Genomic DNA, 20,134 nt, shown 5'->3' with positions numbered 1-20,134 from the left:
ATGAGCATATGTGACAAGACCAATCTTAAAGGATTCTTGTTTGATGAAGAGGGTGGGTAAATAAACTCTTATTCCCCACCTGGGTTTTTTGCTATTGTTTAGATATCATAAAGGTTGTTTAGAAATCATAAAGTTTACCTTTTTAAGTATGCAATTCAGTGTTTTTCTTAGCATATTCACAGAGTTGTATAACTATCCCTACTATCTAGCTCCAGAATAGTCTCATCACCTCAGAAGAAAAGTCTGTATTCATTAGCAATCAATCCCCATTTCTCCTCTCCTGCACTCCACCAGGCCCTGGCAATCATGAACCTACTTTCAGTTCCTATGAATTTGCCTATTCTGGACATTTCAAATAAACAGAAGCGTATCATATGTGCCCCTTCGTATATGGCTTGTTTTACTTAGCATAATGTTTGTAAGGTTTATCTATGGTGTAGTATGTATCAGTACTTCATTCCTTTTATGACTGAATAGTAATTCCACTATGTGAATATGCCATATCTCCTTTATTCCTTCATCAATTGAAGGACATTTAGGGTGTTTCCACCTTTTGGCTACTACGAATAATGCTATGAACATTTATGTACAAGTTTCTTTGTGGACATATGTATTTAATTCACTTGAGTATATGCCTGGGAGTAGACCTGCTGCATGATATGGTAATTCTTTGTTGAACTTTTTGAGGAACTGCCAAACTGTTCTGCCAAGCAGCCACACAACATTTTACATTCCCACAACCTGTGTATGAGGGTTCCAATCTCTCCACAGTCTCAACAGCACTGGTTATTGTCCATCATTTTTATTACAGCCATCCTCGTGGGTATGAATTGGTGCCCACCCAAATTTAAAACTAAATGAGAGAGTGACATAGAAATGAAACATAAAAATGTCACCTTCATTTATTATAGAGCTATACTGGAGGAGAGGATTAGTTGAGAATCTAATAGGCCTGCTACTGCTGCACCCAGGAGTTAGCTAGCCTTACCCATCCAGGCAGAGACAACGTGGGACAACTCAACCCCCCTGACACACACATGGGGGTGGCCACAGTACAATTCAGAGAAGAGAAAGGTGGAGAGAATGTGTTCTTCCTGTAGGAAGGTGGATCCCACAAACAAAACAAAACAAAACAAAACAGGGGAGGGAGGAATTGGCTGCACAGACCTACTTTCCCAGCAGTCAAACTGCTCTTCCTTCCCTGAGCAAGAATGAGCAAGAGAATAGGAAGAAGCCAAGGTGAGAAAATAGAACTAGGAAAAGACGCTTTCCCCATCTAATGATAGTAATAAGGTAGAGGGAAGTTGGGATGGAGGCACTTCATCTATTTATTCATCATGACTGCTGGTCAGGTAGTAGTTCCTTTTATAAGCAGAAGAGAAATCAAAGTATTAGTAAGCACTTACAAATATGTATTAGCAGCTCACCAAAAAAGACCTAACAGAAATATGTTAATTTTGAAAAGTACTTTCATAGTGTTATAGTGATGCTTACTCTTTTATAAGAACTGAAATGCTAAAAATTAACTTATTTAAATAGGCTCCTCAGCAAAGTTGGTCAACAAATATACAGTACTTGAAATATGCTAAGAGGGTGAATCTTAAATGTTCTCACTACAAAAAAAGAGGTAACTATCTGAGGTGATGGGTATGTTCATTAGCTCGAGTGTGGTGACCATTTCACAATGTATAAACATATCAACATGATGTTTTGTATAATACAAAAAATTCCTATATATACGATTTAAGTTATATACCTTAAATACATGCAATATCTATTTTTCAATCATATCTCATTAAAGCTAGGGACAAAAAAGGAAACTAGTCACAAAGGCCCACCTATTATACGATTTCATTTATGTCCAGAATAGGCAAATCTATTGAGATAGGAAGTATTAATAGATTAGTGGTTATCTACAGTTGGTAAAAGAGAGACTGCCAACTGTTAACAGGTGGTGTAAGGTTTCTTTATGGAATGATGAAAATATTCTAAAATTGGATTATGTTCATGGATGTACAAGTCTGCAGATATACTAAAAATAATTATATGCCTTATGATATATGTTATATCCCAACAAGTTTGTTAATAAAATAAGAAAAGTAAATAAATTACCTTTAAAGTTGTAAAAAAAATCAATAAAATAGTTGTATTATATATTATGTGCAAAGCACTGTAGGAACTTAAACAAATGCTATTGCTCCATCAAGTGCAGAACAAAAGTTCTTCCTTATTCACAGATTGATACCCAGCATTCATATACACGCTTCTTTTTTACTTCTCCAGCTCCTATATTTGCTTCACATGGAAAGAAGCACTTTTAACCCACATGCATGCAATAAAAGTAAAAGCCAAGACATCAATCTTTTCTTAGTGAGACGTAAGAATGAGGGAGGGGTTTGGTAGTGGTGAAATGGGAGAACCTAGACAACCCTCTTTTCAAAGTGCGGTTGTAACTAATTCCTGGGATACTGTCAATATCCACCTTCATATTTAACTTCACAGCCAAATAAGACTGTTCTTTAGTTATGTGGATAATATTGTGTGTCTACGTGTGTGTGTACAATGTGTGCATGTACTTTTCTCTAAACAATTTGAGATCTTTGAGCCGGGCACAGTGGCTCACGCCTGTAATCTCAGCACTTTGGGAGGCCGAGGCCAGTGGATCACGAGGTCAGCAGTTTGAGACCAGCCTGACCAACATGGTGAAACCCCGTCTCTACTAAAAATACAACAAAATTAGTTGGGCGTGGTGGCAGGCGCCTGTAATCTCAGCAAGTTGGGAGGCTGAGGCAGGAGAATCGCTTGAAACCAGAAGGTGGATGTTGCAGTGAGCCAAGATTGCGCCACTGCACTCTAGCCTGGGCAACAAGAGCAAAACTCCATCTCAAAAAATAAATAAATAATAAATACACAATTTGAGATATTTGGGGGAAAAAAGGCTGCATTATGTGAAAGTAAGTTTAACCTAGCCATTCTTACATATTAATTTCCTTTTCTGGTACTCTGGACAAAGATTTTCTGAAACAGCATAAAAGACAATCTTCATGAAGTTTATTTACAAATGCTTGTGTATATATATATATATATATATGTGTGTGTGTGTATGTATGTAATGGTGGTGGGAATATGAATTTATACAAACTTTCAGAAAGAAAAATTGTTAATATATGTGAAGAGTGTTAAAAAATTGTACCAACTCTTTGACCCAGAAAATTCCTTTCTCAGAATTAACTCTGAAGCAATTATAAGGGATGTATTCAAAATGTATCTGGAAGGCCTTCCCTTGAAGTTATTCGTATAGTGAAAGATTAGAAACAGTCAAAATGTCTATCACCATGGCATTTTTAAACAAATTATAACAAATGAATTAGAAATAATATGAAGTTTTTAAAAATTAAAGGTTTAGAAGATTACTTAATACATGCTAAAATATTTAAAATTTTGCTACATTTTAAAAATCTTGACATAAAATAGTGTGCACCATATCAATACAGACACATAAAAAACAGACTTAATTCATTATCTATGAAGCACGTAAGGTTGGGCATATGAGCTGTTTGGAGAAAATGGGTCATGAAAGAGAGAAAAGCAGTGAACACAAAAACAAACTGCAGTGAATACAATTTCTTTTGCTAGAGTTGAAATACCTTTTGTTTTCATTTTAGTTAGAACTGATAACAGATTTGGAGTGTCTTATTAATTATAAGGTCTCCTTTTGGGACCTCAAATGATCTCTGGAGGCCAATTAGTTATTCTGTTTCTTAAAAAAAAAAAAAAAAAAAAAAAAAAAAACTAACTTAGTGCCTTAGTGAAAAGTTTGGATCAGGTTTCTGTGTCCTGCAAAGGTGGCTCATTTGCTGAGTCTATAAAGTTCCCTGCAATCTTGTCTACTCCAGGCTCATGATTCAGCATCCGCAGTGCTCAGGGCCCTGGCACAGCTGACAGAAGCTTCAGTTTGTACAAATGCCAGGAAGCTCGTTCCCACGCTTGATTTAGCTTTTCTGCTCACTTTCCACAGCGTTAACTTTTAGGGAGACTCAACAACCCCCAAGTGCAACCTAAGGCAAGAACTGACAACTAATGATACATGAAAGTTCTTAATCTGTGGCACAAAACCAAAGGCTGGAAAACACATCCAATTACAAATTGGAATGTTATAAATCCTGAGACATGCCAGGGCCTTCTGGGCAGTATTTATAATGAAGGGCACCTATAAATATTTGCTGAGAAGCCATCAGACTGAAAATCCCAGTCACCTATACTGCGCAAGTCCACACATGGGAAAGGTGCTACTTTTATGCTGACGTGTTAACAATCTAGGAAACAAACAAACAAACAACAAATCTAGTGATGTTTCCCCACTTTGTTCCCTTTCCTGTGCCCCAGTATCCAGGACACCAGGGACATTGCTCAGGTTCAATGGCACTTGTTGACTCCCTAAAAGTCAGAGTTTCTTTCTGTAGCCATTCTGAGGATCTTCACCCTGACTGATAGAGGTCACTGTTTCTTACATACAAATCATCTCTCTCTCTCTCTCTCTCGCTTTAATCCAAATTCACTTGCTGTTTATTAATCCTTCCTGAAGACAAGAAATTTCATCTCCAAATGAAGGAATCAGATACCCAAGTACCCTCATATTCAATGCTCCATGGCCTTAAGCAGGCTTATTTGCCCTCTCTCTGCCTTAATTTCTTCCGTAGTACAGCAGGAATAATAATATTGACCTCACAGAATTGTTATGACGGTTAGAGAAAAAGTACTACCTAAATTTCACTTCCCCTACCTGTCCTCTGCCCTTCTTGGGCAGCAAAGTCATTTGCACTAAAGAATCATTCTAACAGCCCATCCAGTCTTCTAATCCAGATTCGATGGCCATGAGCCTCATCCTTCTTCACTGACTACTTTCAGGTGTTGATGTGGAACTGTATAGCTCTTTATACTATCACAAAAGGTACTGTATGTATAATAAAAACAATAAACATTTTCTGTCCTGAATACCTAATGTTATCTCAAACATTTGTACATTTTAATAAATTTCTCCTCACTAAAAACAGTATCATTGTAAAAGAGCACAGGTGATTTTTTCGAGACAGACAATCAAAACAATGCAGTGTGCACTGATCAACTCTATGATAGGTACACTTACACTACAGAACTTGCCGATGCCAGTAACCGTACCTTAGAGTACTGTGGTTTCCCATTTTCGTAGTGAATCTCCACATAATCAGAAGACAACAAACCACTACAAAGGAAAGAAAATAGAGTGATTTCTGCATCTAAGACACTTGGAGGTTTAAAAACAATCGGCTCAATAAACGAACGTGAGGGGCATGCAAACCACAAATAGCTGCAATCCATGGTTAGTACAGAAACAAAAACAGGTTATCACCAAGAGTCTCACACAGTATCCAGGAATAAATTACTCCCCAATCTATGGGGAAAAAAAGACAAGACATAGACAATCTAATAGTGAACTCTTTTTATACACACTATTCAGGATCTGATTCATATGTTAATTAATATGGAACAAACCATAAGGCAAGTAACACGAGGAGACAGATCCTATAAAAACTCCACAATTATGCCCTAAACCATTGGAATGTCATAAAATGTAATCACCAAGGAAGAGTGTAAAGCAAAGGTCAGCAAGTGTTTTCTATAAAGGCCAGGGAGTAGATATTTCAGGTTTTGTGGGCCATGCGGTCTCCACTACACTACTCAGCTCAGCCATTATATTTCAAAAGCAGCCACGGGCAGTATGTAAACAAATGAGCATGGCTATATTCCAACAAAACTGTATGGACACTGAAATTGGAATTTCACATAATTTTTATGTGTCATGGAATATTTTCCTTCTTTTGATTTTTTTTGACTATTAAAAATACATAAAACAAGGCTGGGCATGGTGGCTCACACCTGTAATCCCAGCACTCTGGGAGGTCGAGGTCTCAAAAAAAAAAAAAAACCTAGTTCAGCCCCATATTAGTGGTGTGACCCTGGGCAAGTTCCCCAACTTGTATGTCAAATGGAGATGGTCAAGAATGTGAATCTCATAGAACACTGTGAGGATTAAAGGAAACCATGAATATGTAGTACTTAGCTCAGACTATGCAGTACTGGGCTAAGAAATGCAGTACTTAGCCTAGTACTTACTCAGTACAGAGTAAGTACTAGTATGCTGAGTAGGTACACATAAATGGGCCCTGTGGTGGTCACTATTTTAACTCAACTTCTTAAAACATATTTCTCCCTCTACAATGTGGAAATATAAAATATGTGCCTCCTGAAGAGCACTGGATTACTAGGGCATCTAGGTTCCTGCTTGGGCTCTATCACTAGGAATAATGACAAGTGATAACTCGCATTTGCTGACCACTTACTATGGCACAGGTACTATTATAAGGACTATAATGGTGTTAACTCATTTAATCCTAATGGGAACGGAAGGACAGGACTAGGTCCCACTCTGAGTCAGTTGTATGCCCTAAACTTGGGTCTTTATTTCTTCTTATGTAAAAATGAAGGGCTAAAGCAGAAGATTCCTCAGCTCCTGCCCTACTCTGCTATTCTGATTTTCCATAATTTTGCCTCATAATAGGTTTTCTTGTTAGGAAACCATGACACTACTTCTTTAGCTGAAGAATGGGAGGACTCAATGATTTTGCATCACTTTGAGAGCTGCATCTGATGCATTCTAAAAATAATTCAGTGAAGAGAGCTGGAAAGGGGCGTAAAGCACCAGTCAACAGAGTAACTGGGGATCTCCTGGGTATGTCCAGCATAGTGCCCTGTGTCTGCTAACGGACAACCTTTCCAACACAGAAAGGAAGTCAATGCTTAAACTTTAGACATGCTTCCCATTAAAATCACAAATCAAATGTGTATTGAAGGATAATTCCACTCTTGAAACTTAATTGTGGTATGTCTACTCACTCCCTTTAAAAAATCTCAGATAGTAAAAGCAGTGACAATTACTGAACTCTGTATACATGGGGAATATGTCACAGGGTGCAGAAACTTCTTTCACTGCTAGTTAATTAAGGTAGCTACCAGCACTGTGATATACAGACACAGCTGGTGATGGTACCATTCTTCTGTGGAAAGCTTCTGCAACACTAGGAGGCAGAGAGGTCTCCCTAACTGCATTCTAACTGTCTCTCTCTACAGGTAATTTATTATTTTCAACCACACAATCATTGGAGCATGTCTAAGAGTTGGAAACCACGTTATTTTAATTTTGCCTGTAATTACAGGGGCAGAGAACTGCATTCTAACCATGAATTCTCAAATCGGATAAGGGTCACTTTAATTATCCTATTTCCCTCTTTTTAAGGGTCTCTTTTTCTCATGAACATACCTATTACTAGTATCTCTGGCATTTTAGAATCTTAAAGAAGAAAAACAGCTACTTTTCAGGAGGTCTATGGCAAACACTGAGACAAATACACCACCATATGCCCCTCCTCACCATGCCAGTCCACTCTTCTACTTCCTATAAATAGCACACATCCCCATTTACTCCATCCTTTCCTTCTGTCTGACCACAGCTAGCCTCCCTTGAAACTAATTCTTCCACTCATCACAGTATCCCTAGCACCTGGCATAATGCCTAATGCATAGCAGGCCCTTAATCAATATCTGCTGAATGAGCAAACTTCTACCAACACCTGCTATATGGGCTTGGAAACAGGATGAAGAATGCAACTCTTGAATTGAAACTAAGCAAAATCAGCACAAATATGCAAGACTGATCACCTCACTCAAAAATAATATCAGTTTGTAATTTCCTTGAAACTGAATTACATCAACTGAAATGTAACCTAATTAATTATAAATGTCTTGAAATAATATTGAAATGTAATTTTTGATGATAGACCAAAAACACTGAAAAGGGAGAAGGGAACAGTTGATTGCACAGTGGTGTGTCTCCAGCCCCACCTAGCCAAGAAGGAAAAAGTAATCTACATCTCTATATGACTGAAGATGAGTTGTCCTTTCTTCCACCTCTGCTCTCTGTAGTCCTAATACAATTTCCTGTTGGAAACAGAATGTTCTGAAATGCTAATACTCATCTATTTAGCAATTGTGGACCCAAACATAAACTGGCATTTAACTCTGTTGATCAGCCAATTGGATGTTTGGTTCTGAAGACGCTAATAACTTGTGGGCAAACTCAGAACATCCTAAGTTCTAAAATAAACATCTTTTTTCAATTACTGAAGCTACAGAAAAGCTGTATTCTGTGGCTACTCCCATGCTTCTCATGCAGGTTATCTGTTGAAAGAGGAGTGACCTTTATAAGTAAATGGATAAACATAGGATGGAAGTTGAGAGCCAGTGAAAGAGAGTGGAAGAACTAGAACAAGGAAACTCTTGAACCCACTCACTCTGCACCTTCATGGTGAATCGGCACCACCAAAGTAGTGACTCTAGAATCAGACTAAATATGATTTTACTCAAAATATGAAGAACACGTAAGAGCAGGAGAATATAAAACTATTGAAACAAGACAAATGAGCCAAGAATCAGTTCAATGAAGGAACTGTGGCAGAAATAATGCTGTGTGTCCACCAAATGCTCTTTCATTTTCCCCTTCCTCGCATCCTGATAAGACCACATTTTGCAGCTTCTGCAGCAGTTAGGTTAGGGCCAAGACAATGGATCATGGCTAATGAGAGATGAAGGAAGTGATGTCTGCCCTTCTACTGTGACCACTAAAATCCCTGCAGGATTATCTAAGCCCTCTCTTTCATGGTAACCCTGGAAGCCACATACTCCAGATGGCATAACTGAAATATGAATGCAGCCTAGACCCTTTCATCATGATTTGGAGAAGAACTGCCTAAAAGAGCTGCTCAACTTGCCCTAGATCACAGTGTGGGGAGGAGATAACATTTTACAGTGTTGAAGTCTCAGATTTCATGTTTGTCACTGAAACACTGTCTAAACTATCCTAACTTCAGGATTTATCACAAATATATCTTTTAGAAATCTATGCTCAAAGAATTTCACAATTATCAGGAAATACACAAGCAGAGGTGCTATTATATTTAGGAATTGGAAATTCACAAAAAGAGATTTACCTCAGGAAGGTTTTGTGTGTGTGTATAGACGTGTGTGTGTATGTGTGTGTATTTGCTGGAATCCTTGAATATGAGATTCATGTTTCTAATGTAAGTAGACACATAAATAGCCATATGGTCAAAACTCCCAAAAGTTTATATCTTCCATTACAAGGAAGTTCCATATGGAGAAGCCAAGAATTCTAATAATTGGAAAAGTTAGGTACCAAGATTCCCTAGTACCTATGAAAGCTATTAACCAAGAAGGGTAGATTCCAGGTTTTTTGGAAAATAACTTTAACCCCTTACTTTAAACAAAGAACCGGCTGGGTATGGTGGCTCATGCCTATAATCCCAGCACTTTGGGAGGCTGAGGCAGGCAGATCACAGGGTCAGGAGTTTGAGACCAGCCTGGCCAACATGCTAAAACCCTATCTCTACTAAAAATACAAAAATTAGCTGGGTGTGGTGGTGCGCATCTGTAATTCCAGCTACTCAGGAGGCTGAGGCAGGAGAACTGCTTGAACCCGTGAGGCAGAGGTTGCAGTGAGGCAAGATCACACCACTGCATTCCAGCCTGGGTGACAGAGCAAGACTCTGTTTCAGAAAAAAACAAAACAAACAAACAAAAATGCTTCTCTTTGGAGCAATTCTGATCAGGGAAGTTTAGGGGCGGGCTGATCAAAGAAAACAATTGTTCACAACAAAACAACGTGGCTAACCGGGCCTTGGGCTATGAGGAAGACTACTAGAAAAGACATACATTGGACCACAAAGGAAACCATTTTCTCTACATGACTTAAAATCATTTACTTCATTGTAAAAGTGTATGAACTAGAATTCCTTTCTAGTTCTAAAATCTATATTCTCTGAAATTTTGTATTAAGCACTCAGTTTAATTATAACTAGGAAATTGAGGGAGCTGCTGAGAACAAGCTTGTCTGAAGGAACCTAGAGGCCAACACAGCATTTCTTCACCAGCAGAACTAGGTAAAAAAAAAAGTCTAGATGAATAGCAGCAAGCACCAAGACCTAGCAACTGGATGGCCATATAATTTATCATCCAAACTGGGGCATTTCTGGAAAAGAAAAGAGGCACATTAATCATTGTGCCAGGACAACACACATACATAAACCAGGAAGGGCTGTCCTAGGAAAACTGGGGCATATGGTCACCCTACCAAAAGGCCAAATTTAAGGTATACACTTCGAGTTCTACATGGAAGGTCAGGTTGGTCTACAAGGTAGAAAATACTCAAAAGCTGAGATTCTAGTAAGCAAGCAGTCTGTGAGTATGTCTTCTCCTCCAGTTGCTTTTGGGTTCTGTCATCATGTTTCACACAGCCACTGATATGGTTTGGCTGTGTCCCCACCCAAATCTCATCTTGAATTATAGTTCCCATAATTTCCACATGTTGTGGGGGGGACCCGGTGGGAGATCACTGAATCATGGGGGGCAGTTCCCCTGATACTGTTCTCATGGTAGTGAATAAGTCTCACGAGATCTGATGTTTTATAAGGGGAAACCCCTTTCAATTAGCTCACATTCTCTCTTGTCTGCCACCATGTAAGATGTGCCTTTCTCCCTCCACCATGATTGTGAGGACTCCCCAGCCAGGTGGAACTGTGAGTCCATTAAACCTCTTTTTCTTTATATATTACCCAGTCTTAGGTATGTCTTTATCAGCAGTGTGAAAACGGACTAATACAACCACTGTTTTAGGAAAGCCTTGAGTAGATGCTTTAGGCTCTCTCAGTGCACAACATCAGTAGGCAGACCTGGGCAAGAGGACTCAGCAGTGTAAGATGGAGAAGTCAGGAAGCTATGAGATCACATTCACTGCAAGACACTGAACTTGTCAGGTGGTGACCAGTCATGCACCTTGCCATACGTCTTTGTTCCTAAGTAAACAGTAGCACAAATAGTAGTAAAACATGTAAGTTACTTCCATATGTGTTCAAATTGGGACTGGAACAGAAGTTAAACAAATGGTAGAAAAATTAAATGGTATCTAGAAAAAGAGTACCACAGATGCTCATATTTTTCATGCAAAGTCAGTCATCTGATTATCTTCTGCTTGACAGTGCTTAACTTCTCAGTATTGGGAACCCTAATCACACCCAAATGAGCCCTGACATTCATCCAAGAAGTCTCCTACCACCTCTTCCTTCCAGGTCCACATTTTATTCATTTAATGACAACCAATGCTGTCACTGTGGAGACCCTCAACTTCATGGAGCCTCGAGCACAGTGACATTGTTATGCCCAAGGCTCCATGAAGCCAGAGTGAAGCACCGCGTCCACTCCCTCTTTCCATTAGAAGCTTCTCTGTTTTGTCCTTTTATACACATATTTTAAATTCACTAGATAATTACTGTAAGTGGTAATGAAGACAGACACAGAATTTAAACTCAATATATTCATATAAACATAAGCTTGTAACCTATGATTATGCTTGCGCTTATAATGCTTTTCTTTTCTTTTTTTGTAACAGAAGACTTTAAAAGTATAACATTTTTTCAACCATTACTTTCCTAAAGTTTTAAAAATTTAGACTCATACCACCTAAAATAGTTTTTTTTTTTTTTTTTTTTTTTTTTTTTTTTTTTTTATTATACTTTAAGTTCTAGGGTACATGTGCATAACGTGCAGGTTTGTTACATATGTATACTTATGCCATGTTGGTGTGCTGCACCCATCAACTCGTCAGCACCCATCAATTCATCATTTATATCATGTATAACTCCCCAATGCAATCCCTCCCTCCTCCCCCCTCCCCCCTCCCCATGATAGACCCCAGTGTGTGATGTTCCCCTTCCCGAGTCCAAGTGATCTCATTGTTCAGTTCCCACCTATGAGTGAGAACATGCGGTGTTTGGTTTTCTCTTCTTGTGATAGTTTGCTAAGAATGATGGTTTCCAGCTGCATCCATGTCCCTACAAAGGACGCAAACTCATCCTTTTTTATGGCTGCATAGTATTCCATGGTGTATATGTGCCACATTTTCTTAATCCAGTCTGTCACAGATGGACATTTGGGTTGATTCCAAGTCTTTGCTATTGTGAAAAGTGCCGCAATAAACATACGTGTACATGTGTCTTTGTAGTAGACTAATTTATAATCCTTTGGGTATATACCCAGTAGTGGGATGGCTGGGTCATATGGTACATCTAGTTCTAGATCCTTGAGGAATTGCCATACTGTTTTCCATAATGGTTGAACTAGTTTACAATCCCACCAACAGTGTAAAAGTGTTCCTATTTCTCCACATCCTCTCCAACACCTGTTGTTTCCTGACTTCTTAATGATTGCCATTCTAACTGGTGTGAGATGGTATCTCATTGTGGTTTTGATTTGCATTTCTCTGATGGCCAGTGATGATGAGCATTTTTTCATGTGTCTGTTGGCTGTATGAATATCTTCTTTTGAGAAATGTCTGTTCATATCCTTTCCCCACTTTTTGATGGGGTTGTTTGTTTTTTTCTCGTATATTTGTTTGAGTTCTTTGTAGATTCTGGAAATTAGCCCTTTGTCAGATGAGTAGGTTGCAAAAATTTTCTCCCATTCTGTAGGTTGCCTGTTCACTCTGATGGTAGTTTCTTTTGCTGTGCAAAAGCTCTTTAGTTTAATTAGATCCCATTTGTCAATTATGGCTTTTGCTGCCGTTGCTTTTGGTGTTTTAGACATGAAGTCCTTGCCCATGCCTATGTCCTGAATGGTACTACCTAGATTTTCTTCTAGGGTTTTTATGGTATTAGGTCTAACATTTAAGTCTCTAATCCATCTTGAATTAATCTTCGTATAAGGGGTAAGGAAAGGATCCAGTTTCAGCTTTCTACTTATGGCTAGCCAATTTTCCCAGCACCATTTATTAAATAGGGAATCCTTTCCCCATTTCTTGTTTCTCTCAGGTTTGTCAAAGATCAGATGGCTGTAGATGTGCGGTATTATTTCTGAGGACTCTGTTCTGTTCCATTGGTCTATATCTCTGTTTTGGTACCAGTACCATGCTGTTTTGCTTACTGTAGCCTTGTAGTATAGTTTGAAGTCAGGTAGCGTGACGCCTCCAGCTTTGTCCTTTTGACTTAGGATTGTCTTGGCAATGCGGGCTCTTTTTTGGTTCCATATGAACTTTAAAGCAGTTTTTTCCAATTCTGTGAAGAAACTCATTGGTAGCTTGATGGGGATGGCATTGAATCTATAAATAACCTTGGGGAGTATGGCCATTTTCACGATATTGATTCTTCCTATCCATGAGCATGGTATGTTCTTCCATTTGTTTGTGTCCTCTTTGATTTCACTGAGCAGTGGTTTGTAGTTCTCCTTGAAGAGGTCCTTTACATCCCTTGTAAGCTGGATTCCTAGGTATTTTATTCTCTTTGAAGCAATTGTGAATGGAAGTTCATTCCTGATTTGGCTCTCTGCTTGTCTGTTGCTGGTGTATAAGAATGCTTGTGATTTTTGCACATTAATTTTGTATCCTGAGACTTTGCTGAAGTTGCTTATCAGCTTAAGGAGATTTTGGGCTGAGACGATGGGGTTTTCTAAATATACAATCATGTCATCTGCAAACAGGGACAATTTGACTTCTTCTTTTCCTAACTGGATACCCTTGATTTCTTTCTCTTGCCTGATTGCCCTAGCCAGAACTTCCAACACTATGTTGAATAGGAGTGGTGAGAGAGGGCATCCCTGTCTTGTGCCAGTTTTCAAAGGGAATTTTTCCAGTTTTTGCCCATTCAGTATGATATTCGCTGTGGGTTTGTCATAAATAGCTCTTATTATTTTGAGGTACGTTCCATCAATACCGAATTTATTGAGCGTTTTTAGCATGAAGGGCTGTTGAATTTTGTCAAAAGCCTTTTCTGCATCTATTGAGACAATCATGTGGTTCTTGTCTTTGGTTCTGTTTATATGCTGGATTACGTTTATTGATTTGCGAATGTTGAACCAGCCTTGCATCCCAGGGATGAAGCCCACTTGATCATGGTGGATAAGCTTTTTGATGTGCTGCTGAATCCGGTTTGCCAGTATTTTATTGAGGATTTTTGCATCAATGTTCATCAGGGATATTGGTCTAAAATTCTCTTTTTTTGTTGTGTCTCTGCCAGGCTTTGGTATCAGGATGATGTTGGCCTCATAAAATGAGTTAGGGAGGATTCCCTCTTTTTCTATTGATTGGAATAGTTTCAGAAGGAATGGTACCAGCTCCTCCTTGTACCTCTGGTAGAATTCAGCTGTGAATCCATCTGGTCCTGGACTTTTTTTGGTGGGTAGGCTATTAATTGTTGCCTCAATTTCAGAGCCTGCTATTGGTCTATTCAGGGATTCAACTTCTTCCTGGTTTAGCCTTGGGAGAGTGTAAGTGTCCAGGAAATTATCCATTTCTTCTAGATTTTCTAGTTGATTTGCGTAGAGGTGTTTATAGTATTCTCTGATGGTAGTTTGTATTTCTGTGGGGTCAGTGGTGATATCCCCTTTATCATTTTTTATTGCATCTATTTGATTCCTCTCTCTTTTTTTCTTTATTAGCCTTGCTAGCGGTCTGTCAATTTTGTTGATCTTTTCAAAAAACCAACTCCTGGATTCATTGATTTTTTGGAGGGTTTTTTGTGTCTCTATCTCCTTCAGTTCTGCTCTGATCTTAGTTATTTCTTGCCTTCTGCTAGCTTTTGAATGTGATTGCTCTTGCCTCTCTAGTTCTTTTAATTGTGATGTTAGAGTGTCAATTTTAGATCTTTCCTGCTTTCTCTTGTGGGCATTTAGTGCTATAAATTTCCCTCTACACACTGCTTTAAATGTGTCCCAGAGATTCTGGTATGTTGTATCTTTGTTCTCATTGGTATCAAAGAACATCTTTATTTCCGCTTTCATTTCGTTATGTACCCAATAGTCATTCAGGAGCAGGTTGTTCAGTTTCCATGTAGTTGAGCGGTTTTGATTGAGTTTCTTAGTCCTGAGTTCTAGTTTGATTGCACTGTGGTCTGAGAGACAGTTTGTTATAATTTCTGTTCTTTTACATTTGCTGAGGAGTGCTTTACTTCCAATTATGTGGTCAATTTTGGAATAAGTGCGATGTGGTGCTGAGAAGAATGTATATTCTGTTGATTTGGGGTGGAGAGTTCTATAGATGTCTATTAGGTCCGCTTGGTGCAGAGATGAGTTCAATTCCTGGATATCCTTGTTAACTTTCTGTCTCGTTGATCTGTCTAATGTTGACAGCGGAGTGTTGAAGTCCCCCATTATTATTGTATGGGAGTCTAAGTCTCTTTGTAAGTCTCTAAGGACTTGCTTTATGAATCTGGGTGCTCCTGTATTGGGTGCATATATATTTAGGAGAGTTAGCTCTTCCTGTTGAATTGATCCCTTTACCATTATGTAATGGCCTTCTTTGTCTCTTTTGATCTTTGATGGTTTAAAGTCTGTTTTATCAGAGACTAGGATTGCAACCCCTGCTTTTTTTTGTTCTCCATTTGCTTGGTAGATCTTCCTCCATCCCTTTATTTTGAGCCTATGTATGTCTCTGCATGTGAGATGGGTCTCCTGAATACAGCAGACTGATGGGTCTTGACTCTTTATCCAGTTTGCCAGTCTGTGTCTTTTAATTGGAGCATTTAGTCCATTAACATTTAAGGTTAATATTGTTATGTGTGAACTTGATCCTGCCATTATGATATTAACTGGTTATTTTGCTCGTTAGTTGATGCAGTTTCTTCCTAGCCTCGATGGTCTTTACATTTTGCCAAGTTTTTGCGATGGCTGGTACCGGTTGTTCCTTTCCATGTTTAGGGCTTCCTTCAGGGTCTCTTGTAAGGCAGGCCTGGTGGTGACAAAATCTCTAAGCATTTGCTTATCTGTAAAGGATTTTATTTCTCCTTCACTTATGAAACTTAGTTTGGCTGGATATGAAATTCTGGGTTGAAAATTCTTTTCTTTAAGAACGTTGAATATTGGCCCCCACTCTCTTCTGGCTTGTAGAGTTTCTGCCGAGAGATCTGCTGTTAGTCTGATGGGCTTCCCTTTGTGGGTGACCCGACCTTTCTCTCTGGCTGCCCTTAAGATTTTTTCCTTCATTTCAACTTTGGTGAATCTGGCAATGATGTGTCTTGGAGTTGCTCTTCTGGAGGAGTATCTTTGTGGCGTTCTCTGTATTTCCTGAATTTGAATGTTGGCCTGCCCTACTAGGTTGGGGAAGTTCTCCTGGATGATATCCTGAAGAGTGTTTTCCAACTTGGTTCCATTTTCCCCCTCACTTTCAGGCACCCCAATCAGACGTAGATTTGGTCTTTTTACGTAATCCCATACTTCTTGCAGGCTTTGCTCATTTCTTTTTCTTCTTTTTTCTTTTGGTTTCTCTTCTCGCTTCATTTCATTCATTTGATCTTCAATCGCTGATACTCTTTCTTCCAGTTGATCGAGTCGGTTACTGAAGCTTGTGCATTTGTCACGTATTTCTCGTGTCATGGTTTTCATCTCTGTCATTTCGTTTATGATCTTCTCTGCATTAATGAGTCTAGCTGTCAATTCTTCCACTCTTTTTTCAAGATTTTTAGTTTCTTTGCGCTGGGTACGTAATTCCTCCTTTAGCTCTGATAAGTTTGATGGACTGAAGCCTTCTTCTCTCCTCTCGTCCAAGTCATTCTCTGACCAGCTTTGATCCGTTGCTGGTGATGGGCTGCGCTCCTTTGCAGGGGGAGATGCGCTCTTATTTTTTGAATTTCCAGCTTTTCTGCCCTGCTTCTTCCCCATCTTTGTGGTTTTATCTGTCTCTGGTCTTTGATGGTGGTGACGAACTGATGGGGTTTTGGTATAGGTGTCCTTCCTGTTTGATAGTTTTCCTTCTGACAGTCAGAAGGACTCTCTGTTGGTCTGTTGGAGATTGCTTGAGGTCCACTCCAGACCCTGTTTGCCTGGGTATCAGCAGCAGAGGTTGCCGAAGATAGAATATTGCTGAACAGCGAGTGTACCTGTCTGATTCTTCCTTTGGAAGTGTCCTCTCAGGGGTGTACTCCACCCTGTGAGGTGTGGGGTGTCAGACTGCCCCTAGTGGGGGATTTCTCCCAGCTAGGCTACTCAGGGGTCAGGGACACACCTGAGCAGGCAGTCTGTCCGTTCTCAGATCTCAACCTCCGCGTTGGGAGATCCGCGGCTCTCCCCAAAGCTGTCAGACAGAGTCGTTCGCGTCTGCACCGGCTCCCGCTACTTCCCCTGTTGGTCTTCAGCTGTGCGCTGTCCCCAGAGGTGGAGACTACAGAGACAGGCAGGCTTCCTTGAGCTGCTGTGAGCTCCACCCAGTTCGAGCTTCCCAGCGGCTTTGTTTACCTACTTAAGCCTCAGCAATGGCGGGCGCCCCTCCCCCAGCCTCGCTGCTGCCTTGAGGATAGATCGCGGCAGACTGCTGTGTTAGCAGTGAGGGAGGCTTCGTGGGCGTGGGACCCTCCCGGCCAGGTGTGGGATATATTCTCCTGGAATGCCTGTATGCTTACAGCGCAGTATTGGGGTGGGAGTTACCCGATTTTCCAGGTGTTGTGTGTCTCAGTTCCCCTGGCTAGGAAAACGGATCCCCCTTCCCCCTTGCGCTTCCAGGTGAGGCGATGCCTCGCCCTGCTTCAGCTCTCGCTGGTCAGGCTGCAGCAGCTGACCAGCACCGATTGTCCGGCACTCCCTAGTGAGATGACCCCAGTACCTCAGTTGAAAATGCAGAAATCACCGGTCTTCTGTGTCGCTCGCGCTGGGAGTTGGAGACTGGAGTTGTTCCTATTCGGCCATCTTGCTCCGCCCTATTCGGCCATCTTGCTCCGCCAATAGTTTTTATACCAAAAGTTGTTTCAGCTAAAAGATATATACTCCTTTGAGTGTAAACAATTCAGTAAGACTTTTAAGCTACGTTAAAAGATCAAGAACATGGAGAGGCTGGGATTTAAGCATATAGCAATGATATATTAAGTGGGTGAAAATAATTATAGGTTGCATAGAGGCTTTGTGTTAAGTCAGACAAAGATGGCATGCCAGGCAAGGGCTGGCAAGTGTGGGCATCTTTCATAGGAACAGAAATGCAGGCAGAGAATGTTCCTAGCATGAATAGGGTGTAGAGGTTTTTCTTTGGGGTAACAAGAGAAATTTAATGAGCTCCTAAACCACATGAGAGATTGCAGTGAAAATGTAAATGTGTAGGTACTCCTGCATCTCAGGTAATGGTCCCATTAACCATAATGAAGTTTAGAAAACCCTAGTATAATAAGGACAAGAAACATAGGCAGGCCTGCAAGCCAACTGTAGAGTGGAGAAAGGAGGGGTTAGGAGACTTGAGATGATATAAAAGCTGAGAACCCTCACTCAGCTGGCTTGATCAGCTGATAAAAGCCAGTGAGAGTTCCCTTCTGAGGAGGATAGTATCAGAAGAAAAATCTTTAAATAAAAAATGAAAGATGTTTCATTTCTTCCCCTCAACTTAAAGCCCGACCATATGAAGTGGATAACACATTACTAGTTGTGGCTACCAGTGTCTTTCCAAGTTTCCAGTAATCTTGAGATTCCTTTATGACAGAATCATGGTTACTTTCACAATTTAGTTTTACCCCTGTATGTCATAAACCCCCCCCCAAAAAAATTAAACACAAGGAAAACTGGATCCAAATTAAAAAGGCATATCTTCTGCACATAGTTACACATCACTGAAATGCTATAATGAACAAATTTCAAAGCTAATAATGAATATAGTTGGTGAATATTGCTAATCCAGCTTCTTTTCTGATACGTCCAATATTTATTAACATAACTACAAAGCAAGCATCACAGATAGTGAAATTGCAGAGAACAGAATAGGATCCATGATCACCCTTGCCTTCTGGTAACCTTGTACAGAAGAAACTACTCTCTTCCAAGTCCAGTTTTTGCCATATTCTAGGAAAATAACTCTTTTCATTTTTAACTTTTTTCATTCTTTACTTTTTTCATGTTTCATTCTATACAGAAAAACTGCACATCTGTTTAGATGGTATTCTATTCTTCCTAGGTATATATAAAATAGCCAAAAGAATAAAAAAGAAACCAAGAGAAAAACTATCAGAAATAATAACAGTTAGTAAGGTGGCTGGTTACAAGATAAATATGCAAAAACAAAATACATTTCTACATGTACAACCAACAAAAAAAATCTAAAAATAATCTAGCTGGAAAAATTTCTACTAACAACAAATTTTATATGTGTACAAATATAGTTGGATTTATTTATATATGTATAATGTATACAGAGATATATGTATATGAATATACATATTTACATACATATATAACCTATTAATAAACTTGGATTTAAATAAACATGAAGAAATATGTATACAACATGTAAGTCGTGAAAAAAAGAAAAGAAATATTCATGGTGATCAATCACATACCAACCTACAGCTGCACTAGCAATAAAATACCTGTAAATTAAAATCATGAAAGAGATCATTTTCCCCCATCACTTTAGAAAATAAAAATGAATGACAGTAGCCACTGCTGGCAAGGATATAGGAAAACTGGCAAGCAGAGGGCAATTTGGCAATAGGTATCAAAAGCCCCGAAAGCATGTTCACCCTTTAATCCACAAGTTCCACTCATAAGGGTTTCCTGAGGAAATGGCTAGACAAAAACAATAACATGCATGATGTAGGTGAGAGCAGCTTTCTAGTGCTTTCACAGACACTTTGAAAGATGTTCACAACATCATTCAATGAGAAGAAAAGTGAAAGAATACTATGCTTGGCAACTTTTTAGGAGTATGTTTATATGTACACATTCACATACAGAAAAATGTCTGAAAAGGTGTATACCAAATATAGCACTGGGCTACTGTTTCCTGCAGAACTTTCAATAGTTTTTATTTTCTTTCTTTTGCTTAACTGTATTACCTAAAATTTTTACAATGAATGTATACTGCCATTTTAAGAAGAAACCATAATACAAGCTACATTTTTAAGGGAAAAGAAGCATAGCTCCTTTAATAAAGGAATTATTTAATTAAGGATTAATTTCAGGTCCAGGAAATGCCAGGAACCACAGACATTCATAATACCACCACCTACCA

The 20,134-nt window shown here is 39.3% G+C and overlaps 1 protein-coding gene across 1 annotated transcript in view; it reads right to left on the bottom strand.

The window, feature by feature from the left end:
* The window catches only part of ADAM23 (ADAM metallopeptidase domain 23), a 183,291-nt gene that overhangs the window by 89,266 nt on the left and 73,891 nt on the right, over positions 1–20,134 (bottom strand). Inside the window, exon 4 of the mRNA XM_030917093.1 lies at positions 5,179–5,242. Within this exon, the coding sequence (XP_030772953.1) occupies positions 5,179–5,242 (64 nt within the window). The remainder of the gene's footprint in view (positions 1–5,178; positions 5,243–20,134) is intronic.

The sequence above is a fragment of the Rhinopithecus roxellana genome, chromosome 14, assembly GCF_007565055.1.
Source record: "Rhinopithecus roxellana isolate Shanxi Qingling chromosome 14, ASM756505v1, whole genome shotgun sequence".
Lineage (NCBI taxonomy): Eukaryota > Metazoa > Chordata > Mammalia > Primates > Cercopithecidae > Rhinopithecus > Rhinopithecus roxellana.
This window is presented reverse-complemented; position numbering and strand designations above follow the sequence as displayed.